At 32.2% G+C, this 15,795-nt stretch overlaps 1 protein-coding gene across 2 annotated transcripts in view; it reads right to left on the reverse strand.

The window, feature by feature from the left end:
• Dach1 (dachshund family transcription factor 1) overlaps positions 1–15,795 on the reverse strand; it is a 385,477-nt gene that overhangs the window by 116,645 nt on the left and 253,037 nt on the right. The window contains exons 4-5 of one of the 2 annotated variants that reach the window (XM_021203188.2): positions 10,328–10,483; positions 9,730–9,902 (exon numbers count right to left, since the gene is read on the reverse strand). In XM_021203188.2, coding sequence (XP_021058847.1) covers positions 9,730–9,902; positions 10,328–10,483 — 329 coding nt within the window. The remainder of the gene's footprint in view (positions 1–9,729; positions 9,903–10,327; positions 10,484–15,795) is intronic. The other variant, XM_029541759.1, reaches the window with a different exon arrangement.

Consider the following 15,795-nt stretch of genomic DNA (forward strand, 5'->3'; position numbering starts at 1 on the left):
ACCAAACACACACACACACACACACACACACACACATACACACATCTCATAGGCCTGAAATTCAAAGACATCATAGCTGAGGAGTACTTAGTTTTCTTCTCTTTTGTGGAAGCTTGCAGCTGACATGTACCTTTTTCCTTCTTTCTTTCTTTCTTTCTTTCTTTCTTTCTTTCTTTCTTTCTTTCTTTCTTTCTTTCTTTCTTTCTTTCCATCTTTCTTTTTATTAAATAGAGTACACTTATTTCTCTGATGACTAATTATGGTCAACATCTTTTTTATTATTATTTTTATTGGATATTTTCTTTCTTTACATTTCAAATATTATCCCCTTTCCTAGTTTCTCCTCTGAAAACTCCCTTTCCCATCTCCCTGTTCATCAACCCACCCCCTCCTGCTTGCTGGCCCTGGCATTTTCCTATACTGGGGCATAGATTCTTCTCAGGACCAAGGGCCTCTCTTCCCACTGATGACTGGCTAGGCATCCTCTTCTACATATGCAGGTAGAACTATGAGTCCCATCATGGGTTTTCCTTGATTGGTGAGTTAGTCTCAGGGAGCTCTGAAATTAGTTCTTAGGGATGGGATACTCAGCTTAGTTTCAGATCATAGGACTCCAAAATTTATGTGTGAAGTTCATGATGCCTTTATCAATAGGGTTTTTACCTTACACCTCTGGGGACAACAAAGGGCAATAGCAATAGCCTATACATTTTAGGAGCCTTTGGACAACCCTGACCAGGTCAGAAAGATGTGGATTTTCATGCCAGGAGTTAGAATTTGAGATGGGTAGCCTTGGAAGCCATATACATAGACTCACATGAGTTACAAGTTGTTTTCCTTAAGACTCAAAGAACACTGTGGAAGAGGGAGCAGAAAGACTATATAAGCCACTGCATCAAGGAGTGTGCTGTGAGATTCTGTATCCTAGCAATGTCAAAGCCAAGCTTACAAAATCTCACCAACATGACTTTCTAAATATAAGTAGACATAAAAACAAAAATAAACATGTCAAAGCAGAAATGAAAAGCCCACAAGACTTCAGTATTTCACAAAGAATTCAGGCAACTAAAGAAAGCTGAGTAGGAAGAGTTATCTCCCCTTAGAAGAACACAACAATTGTTATTCAGTGCCCGATGGATGTTCAGCACTGAAAATACAAGAAGAACAGTATTAAGACTGAGTAGGTTATATTTAGAAGTATACCTGTACACATACATACATACATACATACTCTCATACTCTCATACCCTCATACTCTCATACATACATAACAGTCAATGAATGAATAACGGTCAAAAACCAGGACATGAATTTGAAAGAGAGCAAATAAGTGTGTTTGAAAGATTCTAGGGAGGACAAGGACAGAAGAAATGGTCATACAATTATGATGTTAAAAAGGTTCATATCAAATTTTATCAACTACAAATAGATTTGAATTATTATAGTATCCAATGGCTATATTTTAGGTGGCTTTTACAGTATTTGTATATTTATTATAGGATGTGAGTATGAAGTTTTACAATAAATATTTGAAAGAATGTAAGGACACATTAATGTATTAAATGTAGTATAGTAGAGTTGCATCCATAATCAGGCCAAGTTTTCAGAATTCATTAATCTTGATATTGATTTCTTCTTTTTAAATTTTTCTTAAAATTAAAAAAAATACTGTTTGATAATCAAGCATGCATATGATGTCTTGATAAAACCTACATTCGTTTTCTTCAACTCCAGCTTTTCTCTGTTCCTCTATAAATTTTCCTTCCAACTTTATGTGTTTATATATTTAAACCAATTGAGTCCTCTTAGTACTACCAATATGTGACTGGGTATAGATAGGGACAATTGATAAAACATAGAGAACCTCTCAGGGACCAAATCTCTGAAGAAAACTGTATCTTCTCTAGCAACTATGATTGTCAATAAAACCAGCTCCTTATTTAGACAGAAAGGGCCTCTCAAGATCCAAGAGAGGGTCCCAGACTCGGGTAATCTGGCTAAGTTTTAGACATAATTTCAATTCAATAAGATTGTTATTTATTTACTTATATAGAAATATATAATATATACTGGAGAAATATTGTGTTTTCTTAAAATAGAATTTTCTAAATTAACCAATACATCTTCTGCAAAGCATGACATCCATGTTTCCAATACTTTTTAATTTATCTTATAATATTTGTGTTAGTGGCTTTATTTGTAATGGCACATGCTCATGTTTGGCTGAATAGAGATAAAGGACAATCTAAAAGTTAATCAAACTGTGTAAAAATCATTTGCAATCTGCCTTTGCTGCCATAACAAATTTCATAACAAGTACTAATGAAAAGTATGGGTAAATATTGTTCTTGGATATTTAATTCACAAAACTGAAATATTTATTTATAAACTGAAATAGCAATGGCTATGCCAATAAAACATATTCTTAGTTTCTTTACACATTTTTCATATGGGTAGAAGATTATTCAATATATGTAAGTGTTCCAATTTTCTATGCTGATTTATTTAACTCATAAATCATGTACACATGCCTTTATTCATTCAAATACCTTTAAAATGACACAATAACTAGGGAAAAATTGATTAAAGCCTCAATATAAAATATATTTTTTAAAACATGGTTTAAAGCTAAGGGAATTATACAAGTTGAAGCATTTAATGAGTTTTCTCATTTGACATTATTGTAGTTTATATTTAAGAACAGAGAATACTGTGGCAATACATAATACTTTTATTTTAAGAAAATCCTTTATGCAAATTTTATGATTTAAAAGCTTAATTATTCAATTGAAACTTCCTATAAATTGAGACACAACATATTCAGTCATTTCACTTAATGTATAATTCCAATCTTTAGAACATGATGTATTGTTCTTTGAAGAATTTCATTAAAGGAAAATCCATTGAGCAAGTAAGATTTGAATACATTGTTCCACAATAAATTAATTTATTTCAACAGCTTAATACTTTTATCATATTTATATGCTTGCCTTTCCAGGGTATTCTATAGGATGGAGAATAATGGATACAGTAAAGAACAGCTTAGAGGAGAACCTTGTAATTATTAATGAAACAAAATAGATAATGAGTTTTATTTAGACATAATAAGAAAGAAGTTCAATGTCTTTGGGGAAACTATGTAAACTGGATTTATAATTTCATTTGCTTGATACCTTTTAACCTCTAAGCTGGCCCGAGGTAGAACAGAAAAGAATAATATTTAATGCTTTGACACACTGCTTTATAGTCCTACACCAACTCTACCAATCAATAAAACACAATCTTTTGCAATGTTCCATCTTTATAAAACTCACCATGATAATAAATGAAAATTTAAGAGGAGTATTCTTTCACTGTAGAAAGGTCAGACTAATAAAGTAATGGTATAAGAATAACGGCAGAGAGAAGGCTGCATACATTGAGGCAGAACAATAAGTATTGTTCTTTATGGTAATGCAAAAGTAAAGGTGGAATTCAAACTACCACAGTCATATTGTCATATCCATGACTGAATATTTGCAAAATTGCACTGCCCTCGCTACCTACTCTCTACCAGGAAACAGCGTTACATTCCATGATTAAGCATCAATAATCACAACTAAATTACTTATACAGATGATAATTTCACTTAGCTTTAATTAATCTTGTTTTCTTTTTAATTCCCTTCACACCCCTATAAAACTCTTTATCTTTATTTTAGTTAGAAATTTTCTTTTTTTCACCTTTTTAAAAATTAGATATTTTCTTTGTTTACATTTCAAATGCTACCCTGAAAGTTCCCTATACCCTCCCCCTGCCCTGCTCCCCTACCCACCCATTCCTCTTTGGAAATGACATAGAAGTAGATGAGCCACTCTTTTTAAGGTTAAATGACTTATCTTTCTACAACTTCTGAATTACATGTTGACATAGTTGGCCATTGCTTTTCCTTAGTACATAATTCATATCCCACACTCCTGATTTTGCTCACACTTTCATTGTTCATTAAGGGAATATTTACTGAATATTACACCCTGCCATGCAGGATATAAAGTTATGATTAGGATTTTTAATGACTTTTTTTTTTTAGCATGGACCGTATCTCAAGGTATGTCATCATTTTCACTGATAAATTCAGATTCCCATGCTCTCTGAAAGCTGCGTTAAGAATACAAATTGTAGTTTTCATATTTTGATTTTGGAAATGTGCTAAAATGACTTTTAAGAGACACAGTGAATGATGTCCACACACTTACATCACTTAAAACCAATGAGATATTATTTGAACAGCCTATTAATTTTATCACTTTTACTCAATTTTAAGCAAGCAGGATCAAGGAATATAATTTTCTTTTTATTTCTCTTTTATTCTTCAACTTCATTCTAAAGAATTTTTCCATTTCTTCCTCATTTACATGGTACTACTCATTGGTTTATAGGACAGAGTTAACATAAAGTTAACAGATATAGATATCATAAGCTTAATTAAAGCAAGAAAGCACAATCTAGACTTGAGAGTTATAATTCATCTTAGTAAAAAGTGAAATTCATGTTTGATTGATTGGTTGGTTTTGTTTGTCTTCTTCTTGTTGTTGTTGTTTTTATTTCAGGAAGGGTCCTACTATATAACCCAGGCTTTAATTGAACTAATCCTATCAGATTAGTACTAGCATTAAAATTAAGAGACAAAACTCTTTATATTTTACTCAAAAAGATAAAGATAAATATAAAAGAAGGAAGCACAGGAGAAACAGGTCCGCTCGGAGTTGTTTCTGTTGCTGTTTGCTGGCATTTTTGCATGGCAAATACTTAGAGCCAAGTTTCCATCTGATTAGGCCCATTATATGTTCCTATTATACCACTCCAACTATAGTATTTTATTTGCAGTTACATTGATGTGTCTAAATGATATTTATGATCTTTTCTTTCTTGAGTTTAGCAGATTTAGAGCTGAAGTGTCCATTCAAGTTTGTTTTCTGGCCACAAGTGTACTTCATAAATAGTGTTATGTGCCTTCAAAGCAGAGTATAAAATCTGCCTTCTGATTCGAGCTAGCACTGATAATCACTCTCAACATTCAGCCCTTCAGGTGATATATAAAATGATGATTTTATTACTTATTCACTTATTGGGCAGAATAATTATATTTTGATGAGATTTGATCAGTTATTTGTTAATTCTAGTATGACATTCATACGAATGAAGAAAAACACTAGTTCTTTTTCTATTTACTTCTGCTTAAGTCTGAACTGGACTCCAAAGAAGCCAAATTTTATAATATTTTAGGTGAAAATAATTGAAAGAAAAAAGACAGTAAGGGACAAAGGAATCACCTTTATTTTTTTTTATTTTTTATTTATTTATTTATTTATTTATTTTTTGGTTTTTCATGACAGGGTTTCTCTGTATAGCCCTGGCTGTCCTGGAACTCACTCTTTAGACCAGGCTGGCCTCGGACTCAGAAATCCACCTGCCTCTGCCTCCCAAGAGCTGGTATTAAAGGCCTGCGCCACCACTGCCCAGCTGGGACAAAGCAATCTCTTAACAGACTCATGACTCTATCTGGTTAACCTGATCAGGATCGCCTGAGAAACTGTTGGTCAGATGACTAATTATAAGTTTAAAGAAAATAAAACTACTCATAAGCAATGGGCACTGCTGAAAGAATTGCAAATACATTAAATGGTAAATTCTTTATTGTAATTATATGTTAAAGTTTTGCCACTAGGATCTCCACACACAGAAGAAGCTAGCTATACAGATACAAAATAACCTGTTATGTACCTAGGAGTTAGAACAGAAAACACATGAAGGGCAGAAACTCTACTCCAGGCACCACTTTAAAACCATCAAGTCTATTTCAGCAGGGGCTTTTTCTTAACATCTTATGATAGCATTATGTATGTATGAAATATAATGTGATTAGAACAGCGATTCATTCAGAAGGCTTAGAGTTATGGGTTTAAAGAATCCAAAGAGAATCAATTAGCCAAGCATTTCAACCCATTAACAAACTTGCTAATGACAAAAGGAATTGAACTCTTAATTTAGACTGCTTAATTTACTCAGTGATTTAAGATAATAAAGAAAAACATTCTAAAATTTAGAAATCATAGAGAACAGAAACTTACAAGAGAGTTGTGGGCGTCAGCCTTTAAATCTACTTATAGATTCTAAATCAAGGAACTTGAAATTTAATTTTTAAAAAGTAGATAAACACAAATTTCTAATATAAAGACAATATAAAGACAAATTTTTAAAAATTGACTTAGTAGGATATATAGCAAATATTCTGAGAAACATATTCAAATCCCTACCCCAACAAATACACAAACAAACAGACAAACAAAAACTCTTAAGACTTACAGCTACACTTGTAGACTATTGTACAAATTGTGGTTTATATCAAGTCCAGAGTCTTTCCTTAAGTAAGATTACTTCTAGATTACTGTATATAGGCAGAGGTCAACAACTAAAGACACAATATGTCAGCCCAAATGTTTGATTAAGTAAAGTCATAAGATGTTAGAACACAGGGTCTGGAGCTAAAGATACTATGCTAGCTTTAAATCTTTGAGACTGAACCAAAATGAATCTGTGAACATCACTCTTCTTAAATATTATTTCTAAATAAATAGTTGTTGAGATGCAAATTCCAATCTGCTTAATTGATGAATTTGAATAATATACTCCTCAGTGTTTATTTTGCTGAGATTAAGCACCATTTGAAGTGTATGCATGTGGGGGGGGGGAGCCATGGGAAATGTTTCTCACTCACAGGGGAAGTTGGACTGCATGCTATATGGATTGGCTAACCTTGTTTATAAACTTAAAGGGATGTAGAATCACCATGGGAACCAATCCCTTAAAATGTATGAGGGAGTGTTTATATTTGGTTAATTGAAGTGGAAAACCCCTCCTAAATAGAAGTAGCACCATTGCCTGATTGGATTCTGGTCAGAATAAAGAAACCAACTCATGGTAGCCCTTACTATGTCTTTGGTGGAGACAATCTGATCAGCCCCTTTCAGCTTTCCTACTCTGACGGCTCCATACAGAGGACTGCATCCGCAAACTGTGAGCCAAAATAATCATTTCATTTCTTTCTTAACCAGTGCAGTCAAGTGTTTGTTACAACAATGGGAAATATAACCAAAACAACATAAAACCTCATTTTATTGTCAAGTTAAGTTCTGTGACTGTTAGACAGCAAAACTACATTGACCTCATTGGCATAATAGATTCATATACAAATTGCAATAATTTATCTCTATAAATATATAGGTCTTAAGGATTTAAGGTAAACTTATACTGGTCTAAACAGTATTTGCTCATTTCTTCCTGAAATTTAACTTACTGAACTCCTCCAATTTTCCAAACTAGCAACAGTCTGGCAAATTTTCTCACTGAGTCTCACGGAAAGTTGCCCTTATAAAGAGAATGCTATAATAGTCTTCATGTAGTTATTTCGCTTGGCATTTAATTTTCCAATTGCTGAAATCTTGATGATTGTGTTCTTTTCTATCTGTCTCTTCATGGTTTGAGTTTCTTTTGAGCTTCTACAATTATCCACAAGAATGGAAGATTCATAGGAATTTAAGGTACCAGTCATGTAATGTAGTGTATCTGTTCTCAGATAGCACTGTGTGAATGTGCACCTGTGTGTAAATACTGAGTGCATGTGTGTGTTCATGTTTGTGTGTGTTTGTGCGAGTGTGTGTTTATTGAGTATGTGTTGGTCTAGGCTAGAAACTTGTTGTGTTAAGCATATAGTCTACCAATTGAAATTGAAAGACACCATTCTTATTCATTGATAACCAGTTTTACTCAACATTGTCTTTGTATGTGAAAGTAGTCATAGACTTTATAAAAATTAATATGTATATATGAATGTCCATATATATATACATGTATATATATATATATATATATATATATATATATATATATATATATATATACATAATGTTTGCCCCCAAAATCTTTATTTATAGAATTTAAAATTTGAAGTTTATGTACTTTTCTTCTGTAATACAATCGTATTCTATTAATTTTTAACAACATATAAATTAAAAAGCATTTCCATTCAAAGGCCATATTATCAATACCAACAAATAGATCCTTCCCTGAGTCAGAAACTCAGATGTTCAGATCCTAGTATATTTTGTATTCAGTAGTAAGTGTGTCATTGAAAGAAAAAGTGTCAGGCCTTATAATTAACAAATTAATTAAGAAAGAGAATTTTTATAATATGTTACTCCAAAACATGCATTTTTCTTTTATCTTATACGATATATTTTTATTTCCATTCTCCCTTAGTTTCTCAGCAATCTGAATTCTTTCTCTTACTATGAAAGCATGAAGAGTGTATGCAGTGTGCAGACAATCCTCCATGTTTCTATTTTGGCTTCAGAAGCTGTGTCATCTACTATGGCGCTAAATCTCTGGTATTTAACATTCCACTTTCAAGTGGCCTTTACATTAAGAATCTTGTCAAGCAAATCAACTCCCAGGCACTATTCTAATTACCCACAGGGGCCCATTTTGTTCAATGTGACATCGTAGTAGGCCATTTTCTTTGGGAAAAATACAACTTCCCTAAACTACATTTAATTAGCATAGACAAAGTAAGTTTACTAAACAAGATTTGAGCTATTGACTGTCCTAATATCAAACTCAAACACCGTGATTATTAATTTGGACTGGGGTTGAGTCACTTAGCATGTCAGGGTTTTAAATGCAAAGCAAGTGCTGTTAAGGGCAGATGGGTTTTCCAGCACTTCTACCAGGCAGTCAGGCAATTGGTCTTCCCTTTGAGATTGCAGTGGGAACTATCTGCCCTGTAATTAATCTCAACTAGAGCAATGTTTCCCATGTCCTTGTTACCGTCAGGATTTATACCATGTTTCAGAACTTCCTCGACTCCATCTGTTATAAAACTTCTAAAAATTGTCCCAAGAGACCACAAAGTGGGATATCAGTATGACTTTGTAGGTGTTGGCATATGTGTGAAGACATAAAAATCATTTACATTCTTATTCCCCTTTCGGATATTTCATTCCTGCTTAGATCTCCTTTCTCTGCATTCTGAAACTTAGTCTAAGAAACCACATCAATATTTCTGAATTTCTAACAACATATTATGAGTTGATAGCTAAAGATACTTCCAGAAGAAAATTGACTTTTCCCTCCAACTTACCTCAACTGAAACACCTTGGAGTTTTAGAAAGCTGTTTCCAGATTGTAGTATTTAACGAACAGGAGTTACAACACAAACAATTTTGGAAATTGTGGATAAATAGAAAGGGTATTAAGTCTAGTCTCTTGATATTCCTCTGCGCTTTAACATCCTAGCTTAGAATTAAAATTTTAAAGTACATAAGTCTGTGATCTAAACATTTTACTCATGTAAATCTATCCAGAGGAGAAATAATAGGATTCTCCGCTTTGAAAGTTATATAAGCATATAGAAAGACTTATAACACCATTGATAGAAGTGCAAACAATGATCAGTGCATACAGGTACTCAGATGAATTGAAGTCTATAACTTATTTCCTTATATTATTTCTAAAAAGCAAGAAATTATAATAAATCAACCTACTTACTATTTTTTTTACTTGGTATTTTTTTCTCCCCATTTCCTATTCTTTAGATTTTAGAAATTTACTTATGGGGGATAAAAACAATTGGAGTGAGGGACGGTGACTGAAGATGACCATTCCACAACAACATTATGATGAGACAGTTACCTTAATAACAGATGTCTCCACCCTGGATGGAGGACTCTGAACTTGTGCTGCCGCCGCCATATTTGCAATGGTACTGAGGTGGTTCATCTGACTCATTGCCATGGTGACAGATGCTGGAGGTAGGCTGACAGGAATGAGAGGGTGGGGCATCATCATAAAAGGAAGCTCCAGTCCTAAAAAAAAGAATACAGATAGACCGTCACTCCTGTGTTGAGGTTAAAATCACCAATGAGATGTCATTAAGAGTCAAAACACTGAAAAATATTCTAATTGTGACAGTCAGAGATAAAAACAGCTTGTTTATTTGTACATAGTAATATTCACTCATGACTGGGAAATTAAACCTACAGCTAACTAATTTGGTGACATAATTCATCATATCAAGTTTTATGTGTTTAATACAAACATCTTGGTCTTGGCTTTATTTATTTATTCCTCCTGGCAATGTACCAACTTATAGACATGCTATAGTTTTGATGATCTTGACTGTGTGAATGCAGTATATCTTTTTAAATTATTATTATTTTTATTCTGCTAATCATTAAAGAAAATAATTTTTAAAAACTACCACTTTTAGTGCTAAAAGTTGCCATCGTACCATTTGGTGGAAGGTGGCTGTGCTGCAGATGGTTGAGAGGATGGCTAACTGGAAGGCTAAACGCTGCAGGCATGCGGGCATGTGCAACAGGAGCCTGGGATCCCTGGGATGGGGGAGACTGCAGTGTATCCTTATCCCAAGAACCACCACTGCTGCCTGTGGGGAATGAATATAAATTATTTGGATAGAATATTAATCCAAATCATCCAAACACTAATTTTAAATGAGATCTGACAAGGTTTAACATTGGGGAATTACCAAACGGGCTTGGGGGAAAGGGTGCTGGAATCAGACAAATTTCCCTCAATTGTGCTTTCTCTCATTTCATTTTATAGACAGGATGCTGAATTTCAGAAGAGTAATATTTTTGCACCATCTAATCTACTTTTAATGTCTATTTTTTTAACTAACCAACTTAATAGTAAATCATCTTTCCTGTTTAACTAAATAATTTCAAAGTAGAATGAAAGTTATACAACACATTTTATTCCTATCAGTAAATGGCAACTTGGTCAACATTGAGAGTTAACTGTGTGGCTTACTCCAACCATAAGAACAAAATAATTTGGATTCAAAAGAAGATACCTTTATTAATCATTGGAAATAGAACACAAAGCATCACTTTGTAGGAAACATGATAATATCAAAGTAAAATACCAGAGGTATATGAATGAGTACAGCACTTGCTTCTAAACAAAAAAATGTAAAATTTGAATAATGCCAGTACCAGGGTTAGTTAACTAACTGTCTGTTGTCGGACAGACACCTTAATATTCAGGAAAATGTCAGAATAATCTAGGTTTTGAGATAATTTATAAGGATTCCATAGAAAGAATTTATACATCATTTCTTCAAATTAGTTTAGCAACATTAATGCATTTCTCTAGAAGATTATAATATGAAATTATAGATTTAACTTTCTGTTACCTCAAGAATTCATTTTAAAAGAGATAATACTCTCATAAACATGGAAACAGCAGAGTTGGTAAAATTCCCATTTAATGCTTTAGCTCCACTAAAAGCCATGCTGTAAAATCTCTATGACATAGTTTTCCGTGAAGACTACTTAGTTACTGCCATGATATTTTTCCCTTTACTTCCTGAAGACAGTTAAGGTTCAATATAAATTCAAACTCATTAGCTCAATACTGTCTGGATCTCAGAGTAAATTGTTCAGAAGTGGGTAATGAAAACTCAATTCGAATACTTCAGCAATCAAACAAAGCAATTTTATTAAACAATGAAAAGAATCAATTAAATGGATATCTTTATTATCTTTATTATTTTACAAGGAAATATGACAGCTTTTAGTTTAAAAAACGTTTATAACTTTATACAGAAATGACTCACATAAAAGATATTTCATCAACCTGCTCCTTCACTTCAATACAAAAGTTCATTTTCATACTCAATAATTTTATATATGTTACCCCTCTACACTTGACTTTTTGACACATATTCCAGTCAAATGTGAGATAACTGCATAAATGTGAATTTCTCAAATGCATCCTGTCAAGAGACTACTAGGGTAAAACTCATCAAATAACTTTACTTTGCTTCATTTTATCAAACTACGTGCAAACACATTACATATTTAACACATAATAAACACATTTTAAGATAATAAGTTTAAAGAAATGACAGTAACTTAAATTTTGATTAAATATATTTACAAAAGATAACACTTATTTTTCCCCCTATGTGGCACCACAGTTTCTTAATAGGTGAGCTGCTCGCTGCCACATTGAGTATTTTCCTAAGGAATTTTCCAATGTTACATTAAATTTCTTGCTATGTAGGAGGCGATTAGACATCTCCACCAATCATCAAGTGTTAAACACTCGTGATGTTAGCTCATTTAGATAACAAATAGAGTAAACAATTAAGAAATAAGTCTGATGAAAAATACACAATATATAACCAAGTCAGCTGTAAGTGATTTTTGCATTATTTATAGTGTACTCCGTCTCCATTAGTGTGGATGAATGAGAAATGAAAAAAAAAAAAAAAGGTTACTGCAGAAATAGACATGCCTACAATTAGTAAAGTCATCATTTCAAGTGTTTTCATTTTATGCAATCTCTCACACACAATAAGCAAGTATATATATAAAGTTCTTCTTTCTCCATAACTTTTCTCTGTTTCCTACCTCTCAGGTTGATAACCCTTTTCTCTCATTTTGTTTTATATGTATATGCAATATATATATATAAATGTCACATTTAATTTTTAAATCTATAGAATCCTTTTCTTTTGAATTTGTATTTCCATTCATGGTTTAAAATTCCAGTTCTTTTCTGAAGTAACATATTGAGTTTTGAAAGCTCATGTTACTCTTTCTTTTTCAGTGTATTTGTAGGAACAAGCTCTTAAAACAGAATTTATAATGTAGTCATTAAATCTCATTAAAAAGAAAGATGATCAACTCCAGATTTTGAAACACAATCCATAGGCAAGAGAGGAAATAGAAAGGTTTTAGAAAATAGTATAGCTAATTTCTCTTTAATAAACATGCAGAATTGAGAGTAAACAAATGGCACTATTTATAACTCTAGTATAAATATTTATCATTTACTTCACTCCTTTCATTATTGTATATAAGGAGAGAATCTCAAAACAGTAGACTACATTATTTTCAAATAAATTTTCATAGAATACACACAAAATAATTAAATGCAAATTATTTTGATCTGTAGATATTTCATTATATGATCATGCATTAATAATGGTAAAAGTATTTTTGAATATTATTCTTCTTTATACTTGGGTGTCATGTAATGAGTTCTTCTGATTTATCATAGACTGACCCTGATAAAGGAGACAAATCTCTAAGGGACTAACCATCACACCGCTGCTTAGTGAGTGACAGTGATGGACTGTGAAAGGAACCTGACATTGTCAAGAGTCGTTTACAATGAAATAATGTAGAGTGGGAGCTTACTCCATTCCATTGGAGAGCACTTAGGAGGATGTCAGCTCCATCCCACGATGAAAACATGAGTTCTAAGTAAAAGCAAACACTTGTCACAGGTTCCACAGGCATTTAGCTGTTATTTCAGATATGGGAAAAATAGATACAATGATTTTTCAGTGGATTCATTTCAATCAAATTGGAAATGATCTATAAGCTATATGTACATTATGTATATTTAGAAATAGTCCTTATGTGAACATATAACCTAGCCCTCTCTTCTCTGGATCTGCCTCGGCTTTTCTCTGTTTCAGTCTCTCTCTCCTCTCATCTGTTAGTCTGTCTATATGTCTATCTATCCACCCATCAATTATCTATCTATCTATCTATCTATCTATCTATCTATCTATCTATCTATCTATCTAATTTACCAACTGAGTCCATTTGGTTTAACACATAAATGGTGAAATCCTCTAGAGTTTTGTTTTGACACAAATTGATACAATGACAATGAGCAATTTACAATCCTTTAATATTTACCTTATGCCTTTAAAAAATAACTGTATACCATCTATCTACAGAGTACAATGTAATACTTGGAAGCATGGCTATTTAAGGACATACTCTAAGCTGAATCATTTTTGCTCTTTCTATGAGGTTAGGGATCAAATCTGGTGCCTTGTATTTTTTTTCAGTGGTGTTATACCACTGAGCTACTTCCCAGGTAAATTGAAACAGCTTTGCAATCCTATTTACTAAAATAGTGTAATGTTTTATCTTGAAAATCTTTGAAAAATAGTAGAAATGTAAATAGGAATGATTTCAACCTTAAATTACTTGAAATTTGATCTCATGGGAAACATGGGAATGAACTAATTTATGCAGAATGCAGTTCTTCAAATATTTTCTTTTCTCAAACCCAACTCAAGAAAGTTTTGATGCAACTGAAAATAAAAAAAAAAAAGTATAGCCATTACTATCAAGATAAAAGGTTAAGTGGTGTATATGCAGAAGAAAGGGGTAATTATATCAGGGAACACTTTGCTTTTTGATGCTATTGCTGCTGTAAGACTCATTAGCACCACACTGTCACTGTTAACCAGATGAAACAGATCCCTGAAAACAAAGCAACACAAATTCAGGCTAGAACTGGTAAACACTTCCGTAGCATTTAGTACGGAGAAAGAAAGAGTTGCTAAATTATTTTGTATTTATTAAACATATGTTATTAAACATATGTCTTGTTAATATCTTTGATAAGCTCATTGTAAGCAAGAGTCAAATGATTCCACAGAAATAATGTTGAAACTAGATACATGAACTTCCACAGCTAAACTGGACTGGGTTGGAGACAATAAAATAGAAATTATATATATATATATATATATATATATATATATATATATATATATATATCACATTATATATATATATATAATTTCTACAATTCTAAACTATAATCCCACAATTGCTCAAAATTGCATATTTTACTATAATGTAGCTATATATCTTCTAGCTTTTAAAACTACTAACATAGAAATTTCTTCATTTTCTCAGTGTAGTGTGGACGATTTTCAGTAAGCAAACAAATGAACTAGAAATTATTTTCTCTAATAGTGTTATAATTTCCCTATAGCTTTGCCATCATTCAAGTAAAAATGACAACTGTATTCTCTGTAAACTTTTAAATAAATGTCGTGACAAACAAAAACAAGTTTATGTTCATGAGTAAGTAGTACAAACAAAAACAAGTTTATGGTCATGTATAGGTATTGACCAGGACAAGTTAAAATCAGTTTTGATTTCCATTACACAGCTTGAGATTTTAACAACTACATTTTTGTCTTAAAATAATTATCCAGAAAAGCATAATCCTCTTCTAGAAGGGATTGCATGAGTAATATTGAAATTTTTCACATGTTTGCCTCTCAGGGTACATTTATCTCTCTTACAGAGAAGAGTACAAAGAATATTATCAGTTAGTTGTCTTAGCCCGAAACAGAGGGATGATCCTTATCGCATGCTTTCTTAATTCCTTTTTATGTCTGGTTGATTTCATCTATGCAATTTATCTCTACTCTTTTTCTATCTGAGCAGTTGTAATCAGTTTGAAGGAACTGAAATTTGTACTTTAACGTACAAATCTTAACACTGTTGCTCCCTTGCGTAGGAGTCTCAATGGTTTGCCATATATGAGAAATGTTCAAAATTTGGAGCTTGTGTCAGTATGATATGGTCCACTTGTGTTTTTTGTAGTATATTTGTCATTTACGAAGATAAAACTATCTAGTAGGCCTGAAAATTATAAACATAATCAATCTTAACACATCCGAGTGGTAAATGTGCTAATAAACACAGAAGGTAAATACAAATGGAAGATGATATTAAACAAATGTATTTTTAAATATAAAGTTAGAAAGAATGAAACATAGTCTACATGTATATATATACATATATACATATGTATACATATATATACATATATATATATATATATATATATATATATGGCCCATGTTTCATTTTTCTAACTATATATATATATATATATATATAT

This window comes from Mus pahari, chromosome 8, assembly GCF_900095145.1.
Source record: "Mus pahari chromosome 8, PAHARI_EIJ_v1.1, whole genome shotgun sequence".
Lineage (NCBI taxonomy): Eukaryota > Metazoa > Chordata > Mammalia > Rodentia > Muridae > Mus > Mus pahari.